This window comes from Terrapene carolina, unplaced genomic scaffold, assembly GCF_002925995.2.
Source record: "Terrapene carolina triunguis isolate 2854851 unplaced genomic scaffold, T_m_triunguis-2.0 Scaffold212, whole genome shotgun sequence".
Taxonomy (NCBI): domain Eukaryota; kingdom Metazoa; phylum Chordata; order Testudines; family Emydidae; genus Terrapene; species Terrapene triunguis.
This window is the reverse complement of record NW_020664563.1, coordinates 9,372,719-9,392,559: the sequence shown is the minus strand read 5'-3', so window position 1 is coordinate 9,392,559 and position 19,841 is coordinate 9,372,719. Positions and strand designations below refer to the sequence as shown.

At 48.7% G+C, this 19,841-nt stretch overlaps 1 protein-coding gene across 1 annotated transcript in view; it reads left to right on the top strand.

Moving 5' to 3' along the window:
• The first annotated feature begins 1,081 nt into the window (after window positions 1-1,081).
• LOC113407536 (tenascin-R-like) overlaps window positions 1,082-19,841 on the top strand; it is a 79,909-nt gene continuing 61,149 nt past the window's right edge. Inside the window, exons 1-2 of the mRNA XM_026656153.1 lie at window positions 1,082-1,097; window positions 18,750-19,317. Of these exons, the coding sequence (XP_026511938.1) occupies window positions 18,819-19,317 (499 nt within the window). The 5' untranslated portion in view covers window positions 1,082-1,097; window positions 18,750-18,818. The remainder of the gene's footprint in view (window positions 1,098-18,749; window positions 19,318-19,841) is intronic.

The window sequence follows — 19,841 nt, the reverse complement described above, 5'->3', positions numbered from 1 at the left end:
GAGCGCTCAGCCCCGCCGCCCAGAGCGCTGCCTGCGAGGCGGCATTGCTGAGGGGGAGGAGGGACAGCAGGGGAGGGACTGGGCACTAGCCTCCCCGGCTGGGAGCTCAAGGACCAGGCAGGACGGTCCCGCGGGCCGGATGTGGCCCACTGGCCGTAGTTTGCACACCTCTGGACTAGAACCTGAGAACAGATTCTCAAACCTACTCATGCCAACCATAAGCATTCCATGGGAATTAGCTAATGACAGTGCTGTGTATGCCCACCTCCCTTAAATTGTCAATACAGCCAAGGTCTATTCCATCCTACTCTGGTGCCACAAGGCCTGAAGAACTGGCAGTACATTAAGGAAGTGTGGAGAAGGATCCACTTCATTTTGCTTCTACAAACACAGAGCTACAGGGCCACTGCAACCGGCATGAACACGAAACCAAAATAACCATGGGAGGATTAGCTCCTCTGTTCTTGAAGGGAACAAATCAGAGACAATGAAATCAGAGAAAGAATTACAATGTCTATAGAGGATCCCCTGGAAATAGTAGGTTTAGAAATCAACATAACTTTGACTTTGCTGCTGGATCTGTCCCACCTTGTTTTAAGATTTTCAGCCCAGTGTTACAGATACAAGAGGTTGAGATAGATCAGCCAAGTATCCCATGATTCTCTGAAACGAACCAAAACCAAGCTCCTGAACTTTAGAGAAGTCTGCATTTGGATCCAAACTTCGTGGCTGACCTTTCTCTTTGTAACATGCCAAACCCAAGTTCTGAATACATCTCCGACTCTGGGAACGCTCAGATACAAATTTGAATTTTGAGATGTGCTTCCGTGTTTATTCCAAACCTTCTGCTGACCTTGGCTCACCCAAGAGAGGAAATCCTGATATCAGTACAGCCCATTAACATAGCCACATGGGGCAAAGGGAATCAGTGAAGCTGAGCCCCACAGTAGGATGGAGCAGCAGCACCACAAACTGATCTCCCAGCTGTTGAAGGTAATAATTAGGGTTGCCAACAGTCCCTTATTATTTCATCTCTGTACAACAAGATCGGGAGTGCTGAGTGCTGCAAAAAGCAGCAAGAAATCCCCCTGGTGAATGTAAGTAAGTACTGCTTATTATTAATAATAATGATTATAATAATAATAACAACAATAGCAGGGGTCCTGAGAAAACAGTCCCTTATTTTTGAAACACAATATTGGCAATCCTAATGCAAAAGGAACAGAGAGCATTCAGGAGCAGATCCGCACCTCTGGAGGGTAATTTGGCCAGATGTTACTAATGTTATCCACGAAGGAATGCAGAAACGTACTGCTCATTCCTACAGAGACTGTAACTGGAGAGGGAAAAAACTCTGTTCTGGCTCAGTAGCTGAATCAATGGTTCCAAGCAATCTTGCCTCTGGAATGATAAAATGAAGAACATGCAGTGGCTGCCCTTTGAAAGCCATTGCTAGTATTATTAGGGATGAGAGAACCTCTGTAGCGGCTCAAGAGGGCAGTGGACCCTAATCAAAACCACAGACTGCAACACCCCACGTGCAGGAGGAGGCAGACGGGCCAGAAGACCAGTTCTCCATCCTAGACAGAGGAAAGACAGACGAGGGTGCTGAGAGGAGAGAGATGGAAGGTGCCTGGGAGAAGGGAAAAAGATGAAAGGGTAGTGAAAGAGATGGGGGTACCTCAGAAAGGGCACATCTGGACAAAGTTCAGATACAAGTACAAGCCTGCCAGGGAGCCTGGGTACATCTGCAGTACTGCTGTTACCTGTGCTTGCTAGATTAAAACTAGCACTGCTATGCGCCTACCCATGCCACAGTCAGACGCTCACTCGCAGTGCAGACACACTCAAAGAGAAAAATGAGCCCACAGTCCATTAGCGATCAGAGAGAAGATGTAACAGAAGGGACCGTACAGTACAGTCCATGATGTGATTTTAAACCACAGCTTGCATTGGGTGACTGAGGAAGGGCAGCACTGGGGAGAGACCCAGGAAGAATTCCAACTGGCTTAGCCAGAATTCCCCAAGTACTTGCCGGACTGGCTGCTATGCCCCCCTTTGAAGGGGTAATAGCATGCTGTCCTCTCCAGCAGTTGGCTGCTGTGGAGGGAGGGTAGGACTGGGTTCTCCATGAAGCACTGCTCAGCAGGTATAAACCACCCTTCCTGTTATTCTGCCCCACTCCCCTTTTGGGGGAAGGAGTGTAGAGTGCAGTGAGCTGGGTGCAAACAACTGTGATCTTGGCAGCTTCTCTTTTCCTCACGTCCTGCTTCGTTCTCCTCCAGCTTCTCCAGCACATGTCCAAGGAGACAGGAAGGGACAGGTCAAGACTCAGGCCATCCAGGGAACGAGTGACCTTCAATGCACAGCTGTCCAGGCCACTTCACAGCTGCTTGTAGAATGCACTGCAGGTGCAGGCCATGCTCAGAGAACCTGGCACAGGAACCCACCATTAGCATCTCCCAAAGTGGCTACAAGGGTTTCTCCAAAACCAGGAGATGTGGAAGAGACAAGCCAGAGTCTCCCGTCCGAATCAACGTCGGGCAGACATATTAAGACTAGGTGACCCCAGAGAAGTTCAGTTGTGAATACCGGCCACAACATTTTGATGACACCCAACCCAGAATGTGATGAGTAGTGTGCCACAAGGTGAACAGCACTACGTTGTTCTGGCAGCTTTGGACTCCTGCATGAACTATTTATTCAACTGTTCACTAATGACCTGCCAGTGAAGCCTGCAGCATTCAATCCAAAGTGCGACTCCCTCTCCGAGCAGGAGAAATGCACTGAGAAATTCATGTGCACATTTCAGAAACGGGAATTTCCAAAGCGTGCTTGGGGAAATGCTGATTTCACTCTGAATTAGAAACTGCAGTGTCTGTATCTGCCACTGCAGATTTATTCTGAGGGCTTGTCCACACAGGAAGTTAAACCAAATTAATGAAAGGTGGGAAATTAACATGCATTAAATCCCTGTGTGGACACACTCATTCAGAATTAAAGTGGATTTAGGACTTGTGGGAGTCATTCTGGGGCTAGGTCTACACTACCCGCCTGAATCGGCGGGTAGAAATCGACCTCTCGGGGATCGATTTATCGCGTCCCATCGGGACGCGACAATCGATCCCCGAATTGACACTCTTACTCCACCAGCGAAGGTGGGAGTAAGAGCTGTCGACGGTAAGCCGTGGAGGTCGATTTTGCCACCATCCTTACAGCGGGGTAAGTCGGCTGCGATATGTCGAATTCAGCTACGCTATTCGCGTAGCTGAATTTGCGTATCTTAAATCGACCCCCCCACCCCGTAGTGAAGACGTAGCCTAAAATAGTTCTTCCTGATTACATATTCCTGATTAACTGCATCTATGGATGCTCTTACTGCAGCTCAAGTGTCTTATTCTGAATTAACACTTTTGTTCCAGAACAATAGCATCTACACACGGAGCTTTAAATTTATACCCTACATTAATCTGAATTAATTTAGTTCACTTTAGCTGAATTCACTAAAGCAAACTAAGAGTTTAGTGCCCTTTAACTAAAGGTGTGATGTGAAAGTACATCAGTTAATTTGGTTTAACTTCCTTTGTACACAAGCCCTGAGTCTTGGCTTCCAGATCTTTCATCTAATTCGAACGGAAGGATGCAAAGTCTTAAAAGCCAACCTCAGAATTAATCTGCAGTGGCCAATGCAGACCTAAACCTACCATGATAAGGAAAGCCCCTAAGGAAAAAGCAAATTGCTCAGAATGGGATGGAATAAGCATGAAGCTGCCTAACCATCAGAAAAAAGAAATTTAGTCCAAGCCAGGACGAGAGGGAGACACGGAATGCAAAAGAAGCTGTAACTTGATAGACTGTGGTAATGTACCCACATGTTTGGCAGAGGTTGGGAGTCACCAGCCAAATCTCAGTCACAGCCAAAGACATTTTCTGTAAAGAAACTAGGGATTAATAGGGATGGATTACCTAAAACAGCTAATGCCAATTACAGCAAACTCAGCAGCATCCTGTTGCTTTCCTTCTGCTGCTGCTGAGGAATGTAGTGTGCAGATGAGCCTGATTTCTCCAGCCCTGTTCTTAATGCTGGAATTGTTCTGGTGGATCATGCAGTGACCAGACCAGATGCACCTGGCCACAGAAGTGATGATAACTCTGAGGTGTAACATGGGCCTTCAGGTTTTCTACCCTAACAAACTTGGTGCTGAGCTTTAACTGGGCCAGATCCTGAAAGTTAACAGAAAGAGATCCTTTAATGACCAGCTGGGAGTTGCTGACAGCCGCAGTTGTGCTCACAATGTCAGAGGCTCCTCCGAGACACTCATTAATTCCCAGCAGTGCCTAGCCCTTCATTCATCACTGGATGCCTTTCTAAAGGATATGCCCCAGTACCACTTCAAGTTACTTGTACTTGATGCAGGAATCAGTGGGAGGAATGCTATGCAGGGGAGCCTTAACCTTCTGGGCTAAAAATCTGTGACTCTGAATAATTGCTATTCTAAAATCGAAAGTCAAAGACACAGAAGCCTGGACCATTTTTGGAGCTATGTGGGTTCATTTGGTCTCTATGACAGATCCGTAGTCAGTTCAGAGTTTACCAGGTTTCACAGCATGGATACTAAGTGCTCCACAACGACAGCAGGGAGAGAACACATACACAGACCCCTACCAAGTAAAGGAACCTCTCCTTTAGTTGTAGCAGTATCACAGCCTAGGACACAGCTGATCCAATGGCTGGCAGCTAAACAAATTCAGGCACAGATTTTTGACAGTGGGGGGACATGGGGGACTCCCCGTCACTTGAAGTCTTTGATTCAAGATGGGATATCTTTCCAAAAGCTTTGCCGTGGCTCAACCCGAAGTTATGGGTTTGGGGCAGAGTTTACTGGGTGAGGATCTATGGCCTGCGTTATGCAGGAGATCAGACTAGATGTTCCTAATGGTCCCTTCTGGCCTTAAAATCCATGAAACTGAGTGGTTGTAATTCCGCCCAACCCAGGGCAGTGGTACCCTAGCCAGTACCAGCCCATTACACAGGAATTTCTAGAAAATGGGTGCCCTGTGCAATAGCCAAACCACTTGCTGGGATCATCAGTCCACCTCCTGGATTCATTCATCTTGTTGGATATTAGCAAGTCTCCATTTTCCAGTGTTGCCATTGCCAGCAATGAGTTAATCGCCGGCTCCATGCTAAGCATGGCTGGACTTTCCTGCTGATTCTCTGGGACACTCTGCCTACCATTCCCAGACCTGAAGAAGAGCTCCGTGTAAGCTCAGAAGCTTGCCTCTCTCAACAACAGAAGTTGGTCCAACAAAAGACTCCCGGCTCTCCTACCTTGTTTTGCTGATTCTTGTTTCTTTGGATGTGAACTTTAACTTCCAGTTCCCCAGCTGCAGCTAACACATTCATTGACAACCTGACTTCTTGTCACTTCCCCTCTCAGTGGCTGCCCTGGAGTGGGATTCCTTCAGGGAGCTCTTTTCATTTAAACTCATCTCTCTTTTCACTCCTTCACAGAAAGGTCTCATAAAGTGATTTCCTTTTTCTTCCCCGCCTTTGATCCTTTCTCCTTTGATTTGCTTTAATTCAGAGAGTTGTAGATAAATATTGTTTTTCCTCCTCCAAGGATTGGGGAATTGGGACAAGGAGAGAAGAGGGAGGGAGAAGAGGCTTGTGTGTGGATATGAAGTCCAGAGCCTGGAGTTTTCTGATCCATCCAGCTTTAAGGAAGAACGGCTACTTCTGTGAACTGGTTTCTGGTCTATCAATTTTTTGTGCTACTGCAGAACCTTCCCTTGCAGCCACTTAACTTTTTCACAGTCAACATGGCTGTTGTTAAAGGCAGAGAGTGGGGAACTACTCTTCTGGGAGTAGAAGCCCAAAGACAGTGCTCGATTGTGGCCCAGTTTGTGCAGCAACACAAGGGAGTTACAGGGGTGTAAGGTACCCCCTTCTGCCAGCTATACAGGTTGAGGGTAGCAGCACAGGAGACAGAGCTTCCCAGCAAGCCAAAAACATCAGTTATTCGCTCAGTTCTACTCAGAAGAGTTAATTAGGCCTTATCAATACTGGAGATTTGCCCCAATTATAGCTGTCAGCAGCCAGCCACCAGTGTAGTTGCACCAGTACAAACCTCTACACAGAGACAGACAAAGCTAATAATTGCACAGTGCACCCTCTTCGGCTGCTTGAAGCCAAGGTAAACTGCTCTGGGGCAAATTGTGGCTTATAGGATATGTCTACGCTGCATTTAAAAGCCCGCAGCTGGCATGTGCCAGCTGACTTGGGCTTGTGGGGCTGGAGCCTGTGCTCTAGGACCGTGCGAGGGGGGAGGGTCCCAGAACTCGGGCTGCAGCCTGAACCCAAATATCTACGCTGCAGTTAAACAGCCCCTTAGCCCCAGCCCTGTGAGCCCAAGTCAGCAGGCACAGGCCAGCCATGGGTTTTAAAATGCAGTGTAGACAGACCCACAGAGGCTTTGCATGCCTGTACTAAGAGTTTGCACTGATGCTGCTGCATCACTAGCTGAAACTGGGGGAATTCTTGTTACAAACAGAGACTACTAGAACTGGTGGAGAAATGGCTGGGGGCGGGGGATTTTGGTGAATTCCAAAGCATTTTAGTGCTTTGTGTTCCCCAGCATCCTGATTTTTTCATTTTCTACATTTTAAACTGAAGTTTTTTTAATCAAAAATTTGTGTATTGATTTTTTTTTTTTTTGGATGGGAGGTCACAGAGTTTTGTGACTAAACTCCCAAAGGGGACACTTTTTAGCTTCCCTCATTTTGGGTCTCCGCAGAGAATGGCCCGCGTGAGAAAGCTTTGGATCGGGATCTGAAGCCAGGTCCGAACTCTGTGTTTGAGAGGCACTTGGGTTCCAAGCAGGGCCGGCTCCAGGCACCAGGCACCCAAGCTGGTGCTTGGGGCGGCACCTGGAGGGGGGTGGCGCGGCGCTCCGGCCGCCGGGGAGAGCGGAGCCACAGCCAGGCTCGCCGCCCTCCCCCCGGCGCTCTGGCCGCCCTCCCCCCGCGCCCTGCCCCCGGCCGCCGGGGGGAGAGCGGCGAGCCCCTGCCGGGGCCCGCCGCCCTGCCCCCGGCGCTCTGGCCGCCGGTGGGGGGGAGAGCCGAGCCCCCGCCGGGGCTCGCTGCCCTCTCCCCGGGGCTCCGGCCAGCCCCCCCCCCTGGCAAAAAAGCCAGAGCCGGCCCTGGTTCCAAGGCTCTAAGCTAAGGGCTTTGGGCTCCCGGTTGTAGCAGGGCAGCATATGCAACACCATACTAAGGCTAATGTGATGGAAACAGGGTCGTACCCTCAGGATACGATCACTCAGGACCTGTCTACACTTACAGCGCTGCACCGGTGCAGCTGCAGTGCTTAGTGAAGACGTTTCCTATGCCAACGGGAGAGCGTCTCCCATCAGTGTAGGTGCTCCACCTTTCCGAGCGGTGGTAGCTGTGCTGATAGGAGAAGCCCTTTCCTCGACATAACTCTGGCTCCAGGGTCGGCCAGGTTGGTAGCGCAGACCAAGCCTTACTCTCCACAACCTCAGCTGTTATGTTTCTGTCTCTTCATGTACTAGTACTTCAAACACATTAGCTGCCCAGAATTAAACAGAATTACTGACAGGACTGGCAAGATATTTCCAGGAGTGGGGGCTAGATCAGGAAGCGGAGGCACCCTAAAACCATTTAGCACATCCCCTTACCTATCATTTCCAACCAGTTTACACTCAACTGCTGAACCTTTCCCTGCAGGCAATTTCCTGCCCTCTGGGCTTTTTCTGACATATGACAGGCCCCGTGAAGACCATTCCTTGTTGAGGGAGGAGAGGAGAGACCTGGCTTCTTATGGAAATCTCTCTGCTGACACAATGGGGCCAACACAATCACATTCCACCCCCAGCCGCTGCAATTATCAGCCTGCTCAGCCTGACAGGGCAGGCGAGCAAATGGAGAAACCCATTTTTAAAATGATTCCATTTACAGAAATAAATAAATAAATACATAGCAGAAGGTGGCGCTTCGTTCAGCATTTTTACTTGGAAAGCTAAAAACCACCACTGGCCTTTTCCTTGGCTGCAGTCACGGCTCATGCAGCGCAAAGGAGTACATTCTCTGATCTCGGGGCCAGCTGTGTGCCCATGGGCTCCCCGGGCACTAGAGCAATCTAATAGCTGCTATAACTTATATCAGCTGCTAACAAAGGCCCTAACAGACAGTCAGGGATCAGCACCATGCAGAGACATCCTGGCTACTCCCACCTTCGCTTTGGTCACACCCTATATGCCAGTGACAGAGCGGGGGTACGGAGGATGGCTGTTACGCTGGGTGATCCTCTTGTGGCTGGGTATACCAATGTTAAGGCCAAACTCAGTCAGCGACATGGTGCAAAGCAGACACGCTGCAGCCCAGGATCTAGTCCCAAGTGTCTAGAACAGCCAATGGTGGAGGTGGGTCACAACAGAAACATGGCTCGTCTCTAGGGTCGAGCGTGTGTGAAAGTTCTTGCCTGCTCTCGTCTGTCTGCTGGCGTAATGAAGTTGGTGAGGTACGAGCACCTTTCTGTTCCCCTTTGAAATATCCGCAGTGGGGGGGAAAGAAAGAGGACGCCTCTTTCAGGAAGCAAGAGGGGACAGGCCAAGATCACAGCTTAGTCCCAAGCATGTCTCATTAGGCAGCAAGGACTTGGCAGGAGTGATATGAACCGTGCTGGCTCTGGCAATCCTGCTGACTCTGCCGCGCCCCCAGTCCACCTCATTAACATGGTATTAAATTGGAATTATGGGAGATCCTATTATCTGCTGCTTATAAATTACTACAGGCCACCGTCCCATGCCTGCTGACGTCCGCTGTGATAATTATATTGATAAGGAGAATTGGATCAATGAGGCTGCACAGATTTCTACTGTATCAGTCTGTCAAATTACTCTATCGCTTTCTCTAGTTTATACAGGCATTAACTATCTGACCTGCTTATGGTCATTAGTTAATAATCACTGTCCTGCATCAGTTATCTCTCCACTGTGTCTATCCATCTAGCCATTGTATCCTTGTTCTGTTAGTCTCGCTCTTTCATATCTCAGTCTTTCATCTGCCTCTCTCCCCCTCTCTCATTTCCTCAGCTGGTGGATTTCTGTTTGCTCTTCTGACCAACTCTTGTGTTCCTATTGAACCAGACTGAATTCTGCTCCGGAGAGAAGAGCAGGGGCAATTTTATATTCACACATCTAAGCTGTGTCTATAATCCTGCAATGAGGTTTTATTCGACGTTCCAGCCAGGCTTTGTACAACTAGCTCAGAGTCACAATTACCACCCCCACACAAAAGGCAGAGCGGGCCAAAGAGCAGGTAGTTAGCTTCTAACAAACACAAGTCCATCAAAGGCAACGAGCGCTAATTAGTCCCTGGGCTCCTCCCACCGCTGCCAGCCATTGCCGAGGAGAAGCTTCTCTCCCAGGGTCAGTGAAGCCACCATGGAGTCACTAGAGACCCCAGAGATATAGGAGGCTACCTAGCGAACACACTAATTGAAGGAAGTGCCTTCCCACCTCCAAGTCACGCTGGCAAACGAAGTTGAGATCAAGCGAAAGAGGAAAGCTAGAGAGTTTCACTGCTGGGGAGGCTCAAAGCAAGAGTGCTGATTTTCTTTTGAGGTGTCACCAAGAACTCCAGGAAAGGCGGCTAGAGAACTGCAACACGCTGAGATGGACATTTCCCAGGGTCAGGTCAAGGTGGAGGCTGTTCAGTCACAGAGTTAGTAGCACACATCTCAGGTTCAGCAGCACCTGAGCTCTTTGTGACAGCAGTGGGCAGCAGTAAGGGACCAGCTACCAACAAGAGGAATCAAGGTCACAGCAAAGACCACCAGTAAGGAGAAGGCACTGTATAATTCAGGGAAAGTGCTACTGTAGGCTGAGATATCCTGGTTCTACACGAACAGCAGTGGAAATGCATACTGCTCATCACTAGATATGAGGCTGAGCCAAGAAGTTTGGACCTAGATCTAAACTTCAGTGAAGTTTGAGGGTGTTAAGATAAGAACTTCCAGTTGGGATCCATGTGATAGAGCCAGGACTAAATGATGAAATTCAGATCCAGAGGGAACCAAATTCACCCAGGTATTAGCAAGCACAATGTCAAGTCAATGAGAGTTGTGCCCAGTCACAACTGGTACCTCTCCCATCCACCTCCTTGTAGTAAAATTTGACCTTCATTTCCTCTCTGTAGATTTCAACAATGTCACATGGAGCATAAGTGAGGGTAGAATTCAGCCATTTCGCACACCCACTGAATACTAAATGGATGCAAGATACACTACTTTAGATCTTATGACTTGTTTTACCATAATGCCTAGACGCCCCCAGCTGAGATCAGGGCCCTATTGTGCTAGGCAATGAACAAACACATAGCGGGGGCTTACAATCTAACAAACGCCTGAGGAGCTTGCATTGTAAATAGCAGGGCCGGCTCCAGGCACCAGCGAAGGAAGCAGGTGCCTGAGGCGGCCAACAGAAAGGGGCGGCACTCCATCCATTGTCAGGGCGGCACGTCCGGATCAGCGGTGGCACTTCGGCGGCAGCTCAATCAGCCCGCTCCGGATCGGCGGCAATTCGGCGGCGGGTCTTTCACTCGCTGTCTTGCTCCTCGGCGGCACTTCGGCAGCAGCTCGATCATGTTCTTTTTTTTTTTTTTTTACACCGCTTGGGGCAGCAAAAAGGCTGGAGCCGGCACTGGTAAATAGACAAAGGATGGGAAGGGAAACTGAGCTAAAAAGAGAGGAAATGACTTGCCAGCAGGTGAGTGGCAGCACTGGGAAAAAGGAAACAGGCTCTTTGACACCCAGACCAGTGTCCTACCCACTAGTTCTCACGGCCTCTTTGCCATTTACACCACTGACTCCCATTTTCTGGCCAACGTACACCTGATGTGTCACTTGCACTAGGGAATTTGGCCTGAGCCATCCATGGAGGCTGGATCTACTGACATCAGGTCTGAATTAAATATATTTTTCTTGCTTTTCCAGGGAACATTAGGAGAGAGAGGAACTATACCAATGTGTTCCCATGTGCATGCTCAGTAGCCACAGGCAGCATGAACCAAGCAAGGGTAGGAAAAGTGCAACAGAAATATTTAGATAATATACGATAACAACCCTGTAAACGCTGAAGAGGCGGCGAACAGTTATGTTTTCAGGCACGTCACGGCAATGTGTGAGAGAGAAAGCAGTAAACAGGTATTTAGGGGGGGGGTCAGAGGGGAGAGGCAGATATGTGCTGCCATTCCCATGGGAAACAAAGACAAGGTGCAAGGCACAAAAATAATTATAAATAATATAGGGCAATTTCACATGATTACTGCACTGGCAGTTACTGGTAGAGCTCAGACTTCGATAACGGTCCCCAGTCCGGATTGGCAAATGAATTTGTACTCTGCTTCCTTTCCCCCAGTGCCTCCATGAGCACAACACTCAGGTACGATCCCTAGAATAGTGGCCTGTCAGTGGGGTCATAAGGCTGCTACTGGCTGGTAGGCACAGTTTATAGTGTTGCCAGTTCTCATGATTTTCTCCTAATATTTGGTGCCTTTCTTAAAGTTAGAGGATTATGTGAGACTCTTGGCTTTCATTAATAAACAATTGAGTTTCTAGCTGTCGTGGTTGTGAAGAAAAGCTTGGAAATGTGACCTGCATGCGCCCAGAAAGCAGAAGACAAATTAAATGAACCCAAACTTTTTTTTTTAATTATCTCATGATTTTTGAGGCCTGGCTCATGATTTCTGAACAACTGGTGTTGGCAACACCGTGCACAGCTGGGCAACTCTCTGATCAATTGGCTAGGCAAAGCGGAGGGAGCACTGCATTCACAAGTCTGCTCATTTTCAGTTCCTCGGCATTGCAGGGCTTCGAGCAGGGCAGACGAGGGAATTACAGTAAGGACCAGTGTTCCTATCTTCAGCTCCCAGCTCCCCAGAAAAAAAACCAACCTTTCTTCCCAGCTCTTCATTCCCTTGCAAAACCAGATCCAAGCTCACTTCCAGCCTCCCTAACCTCTTGCAACCCCTGACAGAGTGCCGTAAGCCAGCTGTCACCCCCTCTCCCTCATCCCTCCACATTCACTGACTCGCCCCACTACCAGACCGGCCTCGCCACTAACAGGCCTCCTCCATGCTCCCAGATGCATGTTTGCCCCTTAGCCACCACCCACCTGCTGGTTTCTGGCCCAGTAGCCAGGTTGGAACCAGCAGGCGGGGGAGGGGGGGCACAATTTAGGGTTCAGTGATATGTATCACTGGGGTTGGACCTTCACCTTCACCTGGATTCAGTCTTCAATCCCCACCCCAAATTGTAGATTAAGCCTCAACTGGATTTGGGTGGGAACTCCACCTCCTTGGCCAAATTCTAGTTTAATTCAAGAGGGCTGGCGCAGCAGCTCAGACGTCTCTTTTTCAACGTGCCATTACACTATATCGCCCTACTGAGTTTTGATTGTTAGAACACAAAGGCCTGTTTGCGCTCTCACAGCTCTGTAAGTCAGGAGCAACACAAACGCACGTCAATGGGCCTGCCTCCCCATTGCCCTGCACCTTGCCTCATCACTTACACCAGCGCAACCTGAGTGCAAAGCAAGTGGAAAACGCTCCCTGCGGTGCAAATGAGTCCAAGCCAGGGCCAGCTCCAGGCACCAGCGCAGCAAGCAGGCGCTTGGGGCGGCCAATGGAAAGGGGCGGCACGTCCGGCTCTGCGGCGGCAATTCGGCGGCGGGTCCCTCAGTTCCTCTCGGAGGGAAGGACCTGCCGCCGAATTGCTGCCGAAGAATGAAGCGGCGGCAGTAGAGCTGCCACCGAAGTGCAGCCGATCACGGCTTCTTCTTTTTTCTTCCCCCGCCGCTTGGGGCGGCAAAAACGCTGGAGCCGGCCCTGGTCCAAGCCAATGGAGAATCAGGTCCAATTGTAGTTACATGGGTGTAAAACCAATAGACACATGAGGAAGATCAGGTCTACTATTTTCCACGTGGAAACAAAACAGTTTCCACTTTGAAAGTGGCACATGCTACAAACACTATCCAATGTAATCCAATAATAGTTCACAGCACCAACACACCCAAAGGTTCAAGAACTGTAGCAGGGCTCTCAGGAGGAGGCTCAGCAGTCACAAGATTGCTTTGAAAGGAATAGAGGAATAGAAATGCAAAGCGCTGCATTTAGGCTCACACGAGATCCTTTGTCTGTCCTGGTCTGCATGGGATGGCACCACCTAAGTTTACTTGGAGCTTCGGAGCCAAGTGATCACCAGAACTCCGCATGGTATTCAGCTAAACAAAGCAGTTCAACCACTTGTTGGCATCAGCAATAAGAGAGAGCCCCGAGGAGGTTCAGGTGCATTTGGTCGTCAAAACACTACAAAGGATTTTGTTGACACTAATGATGGGCACAAACCAATACACCAAACCCAACGGTCCTGGAACTTTGGGGGGTGTTAGATATCGACTCCAAGATGCAGATTCTAATTCGACTAGTGGCCCTCATCTTTAACAGGGCAAACCAAGAACCTGGATCCAACACACCCCCAAGCTTCAGGATGTTCAAAATCCAGATCTGTAGTTTAAAAGAGGTGAGCAAAGTCCTTGATGTGAATGGGAAAAGGAGGGGGTCGGGAGAACTTGGTTCTATTCCTAGCTCTTCCACAGACTTGCTGTCTGGCCTTGAGGCAAGACACTGAGGCCAACATTTTCAACCCTGGTGCCTAAAGTTCAGCTCCTACATCCATAGTTGACACTTAAATTTAAGGTTCAGATCCTCAAAGGTGTTTAGATGTCCATGGGAGTTAGACATCTAAATACCTTGGAGGACATGAGCCGAGGAGCCCAGCTTTAGTCTCACACTGGCAATGTTTGCCATTTACTTCTCTATGCCTCTGTTTCCCCATTTAAAATGGGGATGCATCTACTGCACAGGAGAATGGATTGCTGATATGTGCCAAGCACTTTGAGATCCCCAGATGGAAGATGCTGCATAAAGAGCATAGGAGTTGCCAGTATCCTGTCTCCAAAAGTGACCAGCAGCAGATGCTCCAGAAGAAGGTGCTAGAAACTCTGCAGTAGGCAGATGTGGGGGTGATCTGCCCTCCATGAAGGTCTCCTCCTAATCCCTGATAGAGATTGGTTTAAACACGGACAAGATGAGGTTTAATCTCCTTCCGAATACTCTTTTTGTCAGCATTAACTGTAACACCTCTGGATATTCTTGTGATCCATATAAATGTCCAATCCCTCTTCAAAGATTAAGCACAAAGTTATGGTTAATTTAAATGTAACCCTTCTGCCAGGTGGTGTTGGCAGCAGCACGGCCAGGTTCAATACCTAGGAGTGCCTTTTAATATCACAAAACAGAACTGGCTTGAGCTCCCACCCAGAAATCTGGAAAACTAACCACCACCCGTGGGTGCTTCTCGGAGACAATACTTCCCCATTCGCAAACAAATGAAAACTTTTATTCCAAGGGAGCGGGAACTCAGCATTAATTTGGGAAACGACCGCAACGATTCAAAAGTACGTAAACCATAAGGAAACACCCACCCCACGGTATCTCGGCCAGCAGTCCTTTGCCTCAGTTTCCCACCTTGCGGTTTGAAAGTCCAGTGAATAGGTGTCCCTTTAACATGCCACTCCGCTTTCCCTCCACTGCACCCCATTTGCAGCAGGTTATCTGAAGTGAGCAAGGTCCCAGAATTCAGGGGTGCATTCACCTCCCACCCCTCAATGGGGGCCAAGCAGGGCCTTCGCTGCTGCTGCTGCTCACCCCTGCCGCTACTTACCGCTGTCACTGTGCGCCGCTGTGCCTTCTGCATCCTCCCTTTCTCTGCTACACTTTCCCCAGCAAGGTCTAAGGTTCAGCCCCCTACTGCTACTCATCCGTGATTTCAGCTCTAGTGAAACAAGGCCTCTAAATTGAGTCTGATCAGCTTTACTTTTAAACACAGGAAGGGGAGGGACAGATGGTATCCATGCCGCTTTAAACAGAGCCCACACCACCAACGAGGAACACCTCGCCCCCACCCCCTCTGAATTGTACCTCGATTTGGCATCACTACCTTCTGCTTAGCAAGTAGGTTACAGCGAGGGTGACCCCCTCAATTAGGGCATGGTAAGTACAGTTCTGCTGCCCTTTAGTCGTACCATAAGCTAACAACAATCCATTAACCCTGCATTCAAGACTAAAGTGAAATTTTAACCCAAAACAGCCAAAATTGATCACGTTGATCACTCTGCCCATCACCAAGGCAGAGTAGGTGGGTCTATGCAAGGTCTTTTGCCCTATGAGGTCTTTCCCCCCAGTTCATCAATCTATGTCAGGGTCAGTGCCGGCTCTGGCTTTTTTGCCGCCCCAGGCAAAAAAGCCTCCCGCCGCCCACCCCCCACCGCGGGGAGCGCGGCAAGGGATGGCGCCGAGCCCGGCTGCGGGCCCGCTCTCCCCGACCAGCCGGAGCGCCAGGGGGAGGGCAGCAAGCCCGCCGCAGCTCCGCTGGCGGCCGGAGCGCCGGGAGGAGGGCGGAGAGCCCGGCCGGGGCCCCGCTCTCCCCGACCGGCTAGAGTGCCGGGGGGAGGGCGGCGAGCCCAGCTGGGGGTCCGCTCTCCCCGGTGGCCAGAGCGCCAGGGGGAGGGCGGAGAGCCTGGCCGGGGCTCCGCTCTCCCCGGCGGCCAGAGCGCCGGGGGGAGGGCGGCGAGCCCAGTCGCGGCCCCGCTCTCAGGCCGGAGCGCCGCGCCGCCCCCCTCCAGGTGCCGCCCCAAGCACATGCTTGGTGGGCTGGTGCCTGGAGCCAGCCCTGGTCAGGGTAGAGCTCATTCAGACCCTGGTTGACATAAGTAATTAATTAGGGTTGTCAACTCAATGGGTCAGTTCCTGCCTTTGGATATATATGCGCACTTGCCATGAAATCTATCTTCTTTTGTTTCCTTCCTTTTTCTTGTGTGTGATGTTGCACTGACATTTTTAATCGTTTGCTTTTATATTGTATATTTTATGATGCTTTACAGAGTATTTATTACTGCATTTCAATTATGTGCCTAGTGCTTGTTATGCCCTAATGGTGGAGGGGAAGCAGGAAGGAGCAGACTGGGGAGACGTTGGGGAATATTTTCAGAAGGGCCTGCAGGATTTCGGCATCTAGGTCCCATTGATGTTAAATGGGAGCAAGACACCTAAGTCACTTTGCAATATTTGAAAACATCATCTTTTATATTAAAAAGTATTAGGCCACAGTCCTGAAAAGTGCTGAGCTCCAATTGATCACCCATATTTCCACTGACTTCAGTCTATATTTGTAGTAATTACTACAGGAAACGATGCTAAAATTCAATAATACCTTGCATTTCTGTTGGACCCTTTAATAAAGAACCACGAGCATTTTACCAGTGTTAATTAATTCAAGCCTTACACGCCCCCAGGGAGTTTAGATGAATAACTAGAGCCGGTCAGGAATTTTTCGATAAAACATTTTTTCAATTGCAAATGCCGATTGATCGAAACCCAAACTTGTCACGGGACAGGATCTGTTTCAAAGAGTATTTTGACTAAAACATATTTCTGGGGGAAAAGTTTTTAAATTGTCAAAATCTTTTGTCGCAACATTTTCTAAATGAAAAATTCCAGTTTTTCAGTTCAAAATGACTTTTCATTTTGAAGTTTAAGCTAATTATAATTAAAAAAAAATCAAAATAGTCCAAATCAAAATGAAGCATTTAGAAATCACTGAAATGAAATGATGTGATTGACGTGAACTAAAATTTTGGTTTGGATTTGGTTCATAAAAACTGTTCAAGATTTCTGCTTTTGGTCCCAATTTGAGACAGGAAATTTTTTCAATATCTCAAATTATCATGGGACGGGGGTAAGTTTCCCAGCAAGCTGTAATGAAAAACACTATGATTACAGTTGCTCAGAAAAAGAGGGGGAGGGGTACAAAAATAAGATAAACTACTTCCAGCTAGCCTTTATTAACATCCCTCTTTTAACAGGTGGGTAAATTGAGGCACAAGGAAGTCAAAGTGAATTACCCCCCATGCACACACACAACGGGATGGTGACAGAACTGAATATAAACTGCAGCAATTCTGTCTCTCAGCCCCTGCTCTTACTGCTAAACTCCCCTTCCTCCAAACAACTGCAAACCAATTATACGACACAAACCATAAACTAATGATCCAATGAAAACAAAATGCAAGGCAAACAGATTGGCAGCTGGTAACCAATGTGCAATCAAATCGTCCTTTCTGCTGCACTAGGAGCAATTAGAGTCCTTGAGCTCACAGTCGCAGTCTTGCCCGTCTGCTGGCTTCATCCTCTCTGCTATGTTAAGCTGTAATTCTTTAAAGCAGAACAGATGGAGTTAACTGTTGGTCAACATACAATAGTCCCAGCAAGAGTTCTAGAGGCAAATGCATCCCTGGGCAACTCCACTGAAGTCAGTGATTTTATACCAGGGATAAATGTGGCCCTTAGAGTTGGGATTACCACCTGAAGACCACAAATCAATAAGAAAATGAAAAGTTGTCTTGTTCCAAATAAAGACACTTTACCCCATAATCCAGAACACAGGTAGGGGATGAAATGACTTCAACAGGAGATACTGGTCTGTCCAGAACATAAACCTAAACAAACTTAATACTGTACAGTCTAATTTAACAGTGTTACTACAGCTACTGAATTAAACCTGGCAATGTAGTGCTCAGTTTCTGGGGCATGAAATGCCATTTGAGATACCATACTGATATGAGAACATGTTTTTAAGTTTTTTCCCCTCCTGTATTGTATTTGTTAGTGCACCCGGAATAGGTCCCCATCTAAGAATTTATGCCCCAAATATATTAGCGAGTAGATGATGTGCTTCTACCAAATGAACCATTTCAGAACAAAAAAAAAAAATCAACCAAGTAAGATGCAAAATTTTCATGTCCCTGTGTAAAGATTTGGAGTGAAATCCTGTCCCCATCGAACTTAATGGCACTGACTTCAATGGGCCCAGATTCCACCCTGGGGATGTATGACAGCTCACAAAAGTGAGGTACTGATCGCCTGGCTAAATGAGACTGAGTATAAACCAGACAGCATCACTCTGCCAGCTAGTTACCAACAGGCCTCCCAGTATGCCCCAGCCAGGAACGGCCATCTCCCTTCTATCCCGGTCTATGGACTTTCGCATGAGCAAAGATTTCCAGTATTGGCAAACTGCACCAGACGTTGGCCCAACCCTTCAAGGTCCTGAGCACCACCCCAGAAGTGCTAAGCACCTTGCAAGATCCAGCTTTTGGGGCCAGAGCCAGTTCTCACTGAAAGACCCCCATTGACCTCAGTGGGCATTAGATCAGGCCCTTGGTGATGAGACAGACAAATGTGAGGACTGGACTCTGTTGAGCTGGCCAAATGCATGACAGGACAAATTCTGCTCTGGTTTACACCCCAAGCAGCCAGAATTTGGTCCTTCAGTTGTGACCTAAGGCCTCCAGCTACAAAAGGCTAGCAAATTATCAGACTGCACCATCTCGACAGCTTATGACTCACATTTAACCTTCCCTTAAAAACACAGCTATTTCCTTGCCAGCAATGAGTGAGATGCAGTCACACTGAGGCCAATGGGATGTCACTGGGTTACATCTATGCAGAATCTAGCCCCTTACACCACACTCCAAAAGACTCCTCCTGTGATCTGAGCACAGCGGTCCCGTTTAAAGGCTAATATCATTCATGTTCTTCTCATTCAGGGTCTCCAGGTTCTCAGACAGTTCTGTTGGCCAAGGCTGGCTTAGAAGTTGCTTTTCCTGCTCAAGAAAATGGGGGCTGACAGTGCAAACTTAGTCCTGAGGAACATGCTTATCGGTCTCAACTTGCTCCTGCTGGGATCAGTCCTCAAGCCCTTTGAGTGCCGGCTAGAGGTGACAACAGAGCGGATGAGGAGGCAAGTAGTGGACGAGGAAGGCAACTTTGCCAACTACAGCCCAACTATCAAGGAGCAATCCATGGTCTTCAACCATGTATACAACATTAACATCCCCCTGGACAGCTTCTGCTCATCAGCACTCGAGGCGTCATCTGACCAGGAGGTGAGTTCAGAAGACGACAGGATGACGGAATATACGGAGCAGACCTCAGACAGCGAGAGCCAGGTCACCTTCACCCACAGGATAAACCTCCCCAAGCAGGCTTGCAAGTGCTTCACCTCTGCCCAGGTCATGCAGGAGCTTCAGAGCAGAATTGAGATGCTGGAGAGGGAGGTGTCCATGCTACGGGACCAATGCAACTCCAATTGCTGCCAAGAAAATGCAGCTACAGGTAGTAACTGATGCTGTTAGATCTTGCTGGGGACTAAGGTCTCAAGAAAGGAAGGCGCGTGAGTTAGAGTGGGTGACATTACTCAGAGTATTAATGGAGGAAATTTTGCATTTGCTAATGGTGCCACAACGGTGCGTATACTCAGCACTGTCAATATTACTTATCAACATAAACAAAGAGGGCCAGATTCACTAGCTAGAACCCAGGCTACAGGTTCTGGGAGGCAGAAAGTCCATCGGGAGTTGGGTACAAAAGCACAAGTCTCCACTCCACACTGCTGGGAATCCCAAAGCCAGCCTGCATAGCCCAGAAAGAGGGTGGGACTGACTGGGGAGAGGCAGGGTCAGGGCATTCAGGAAATATGCTGATTCAGGGTATCTCCTCAGCTGCCATGGTTCCTATGGAGCCCTCGATGGAATTTAAAGCTCCTCCCCCTTGCAAAACTCCTAAGTGTGTGTGGTGACAGTTCTTCACCCCTAAAAAAGAGATTCAGTCTCCACATTCATTGATTCTTGAGCATCCCA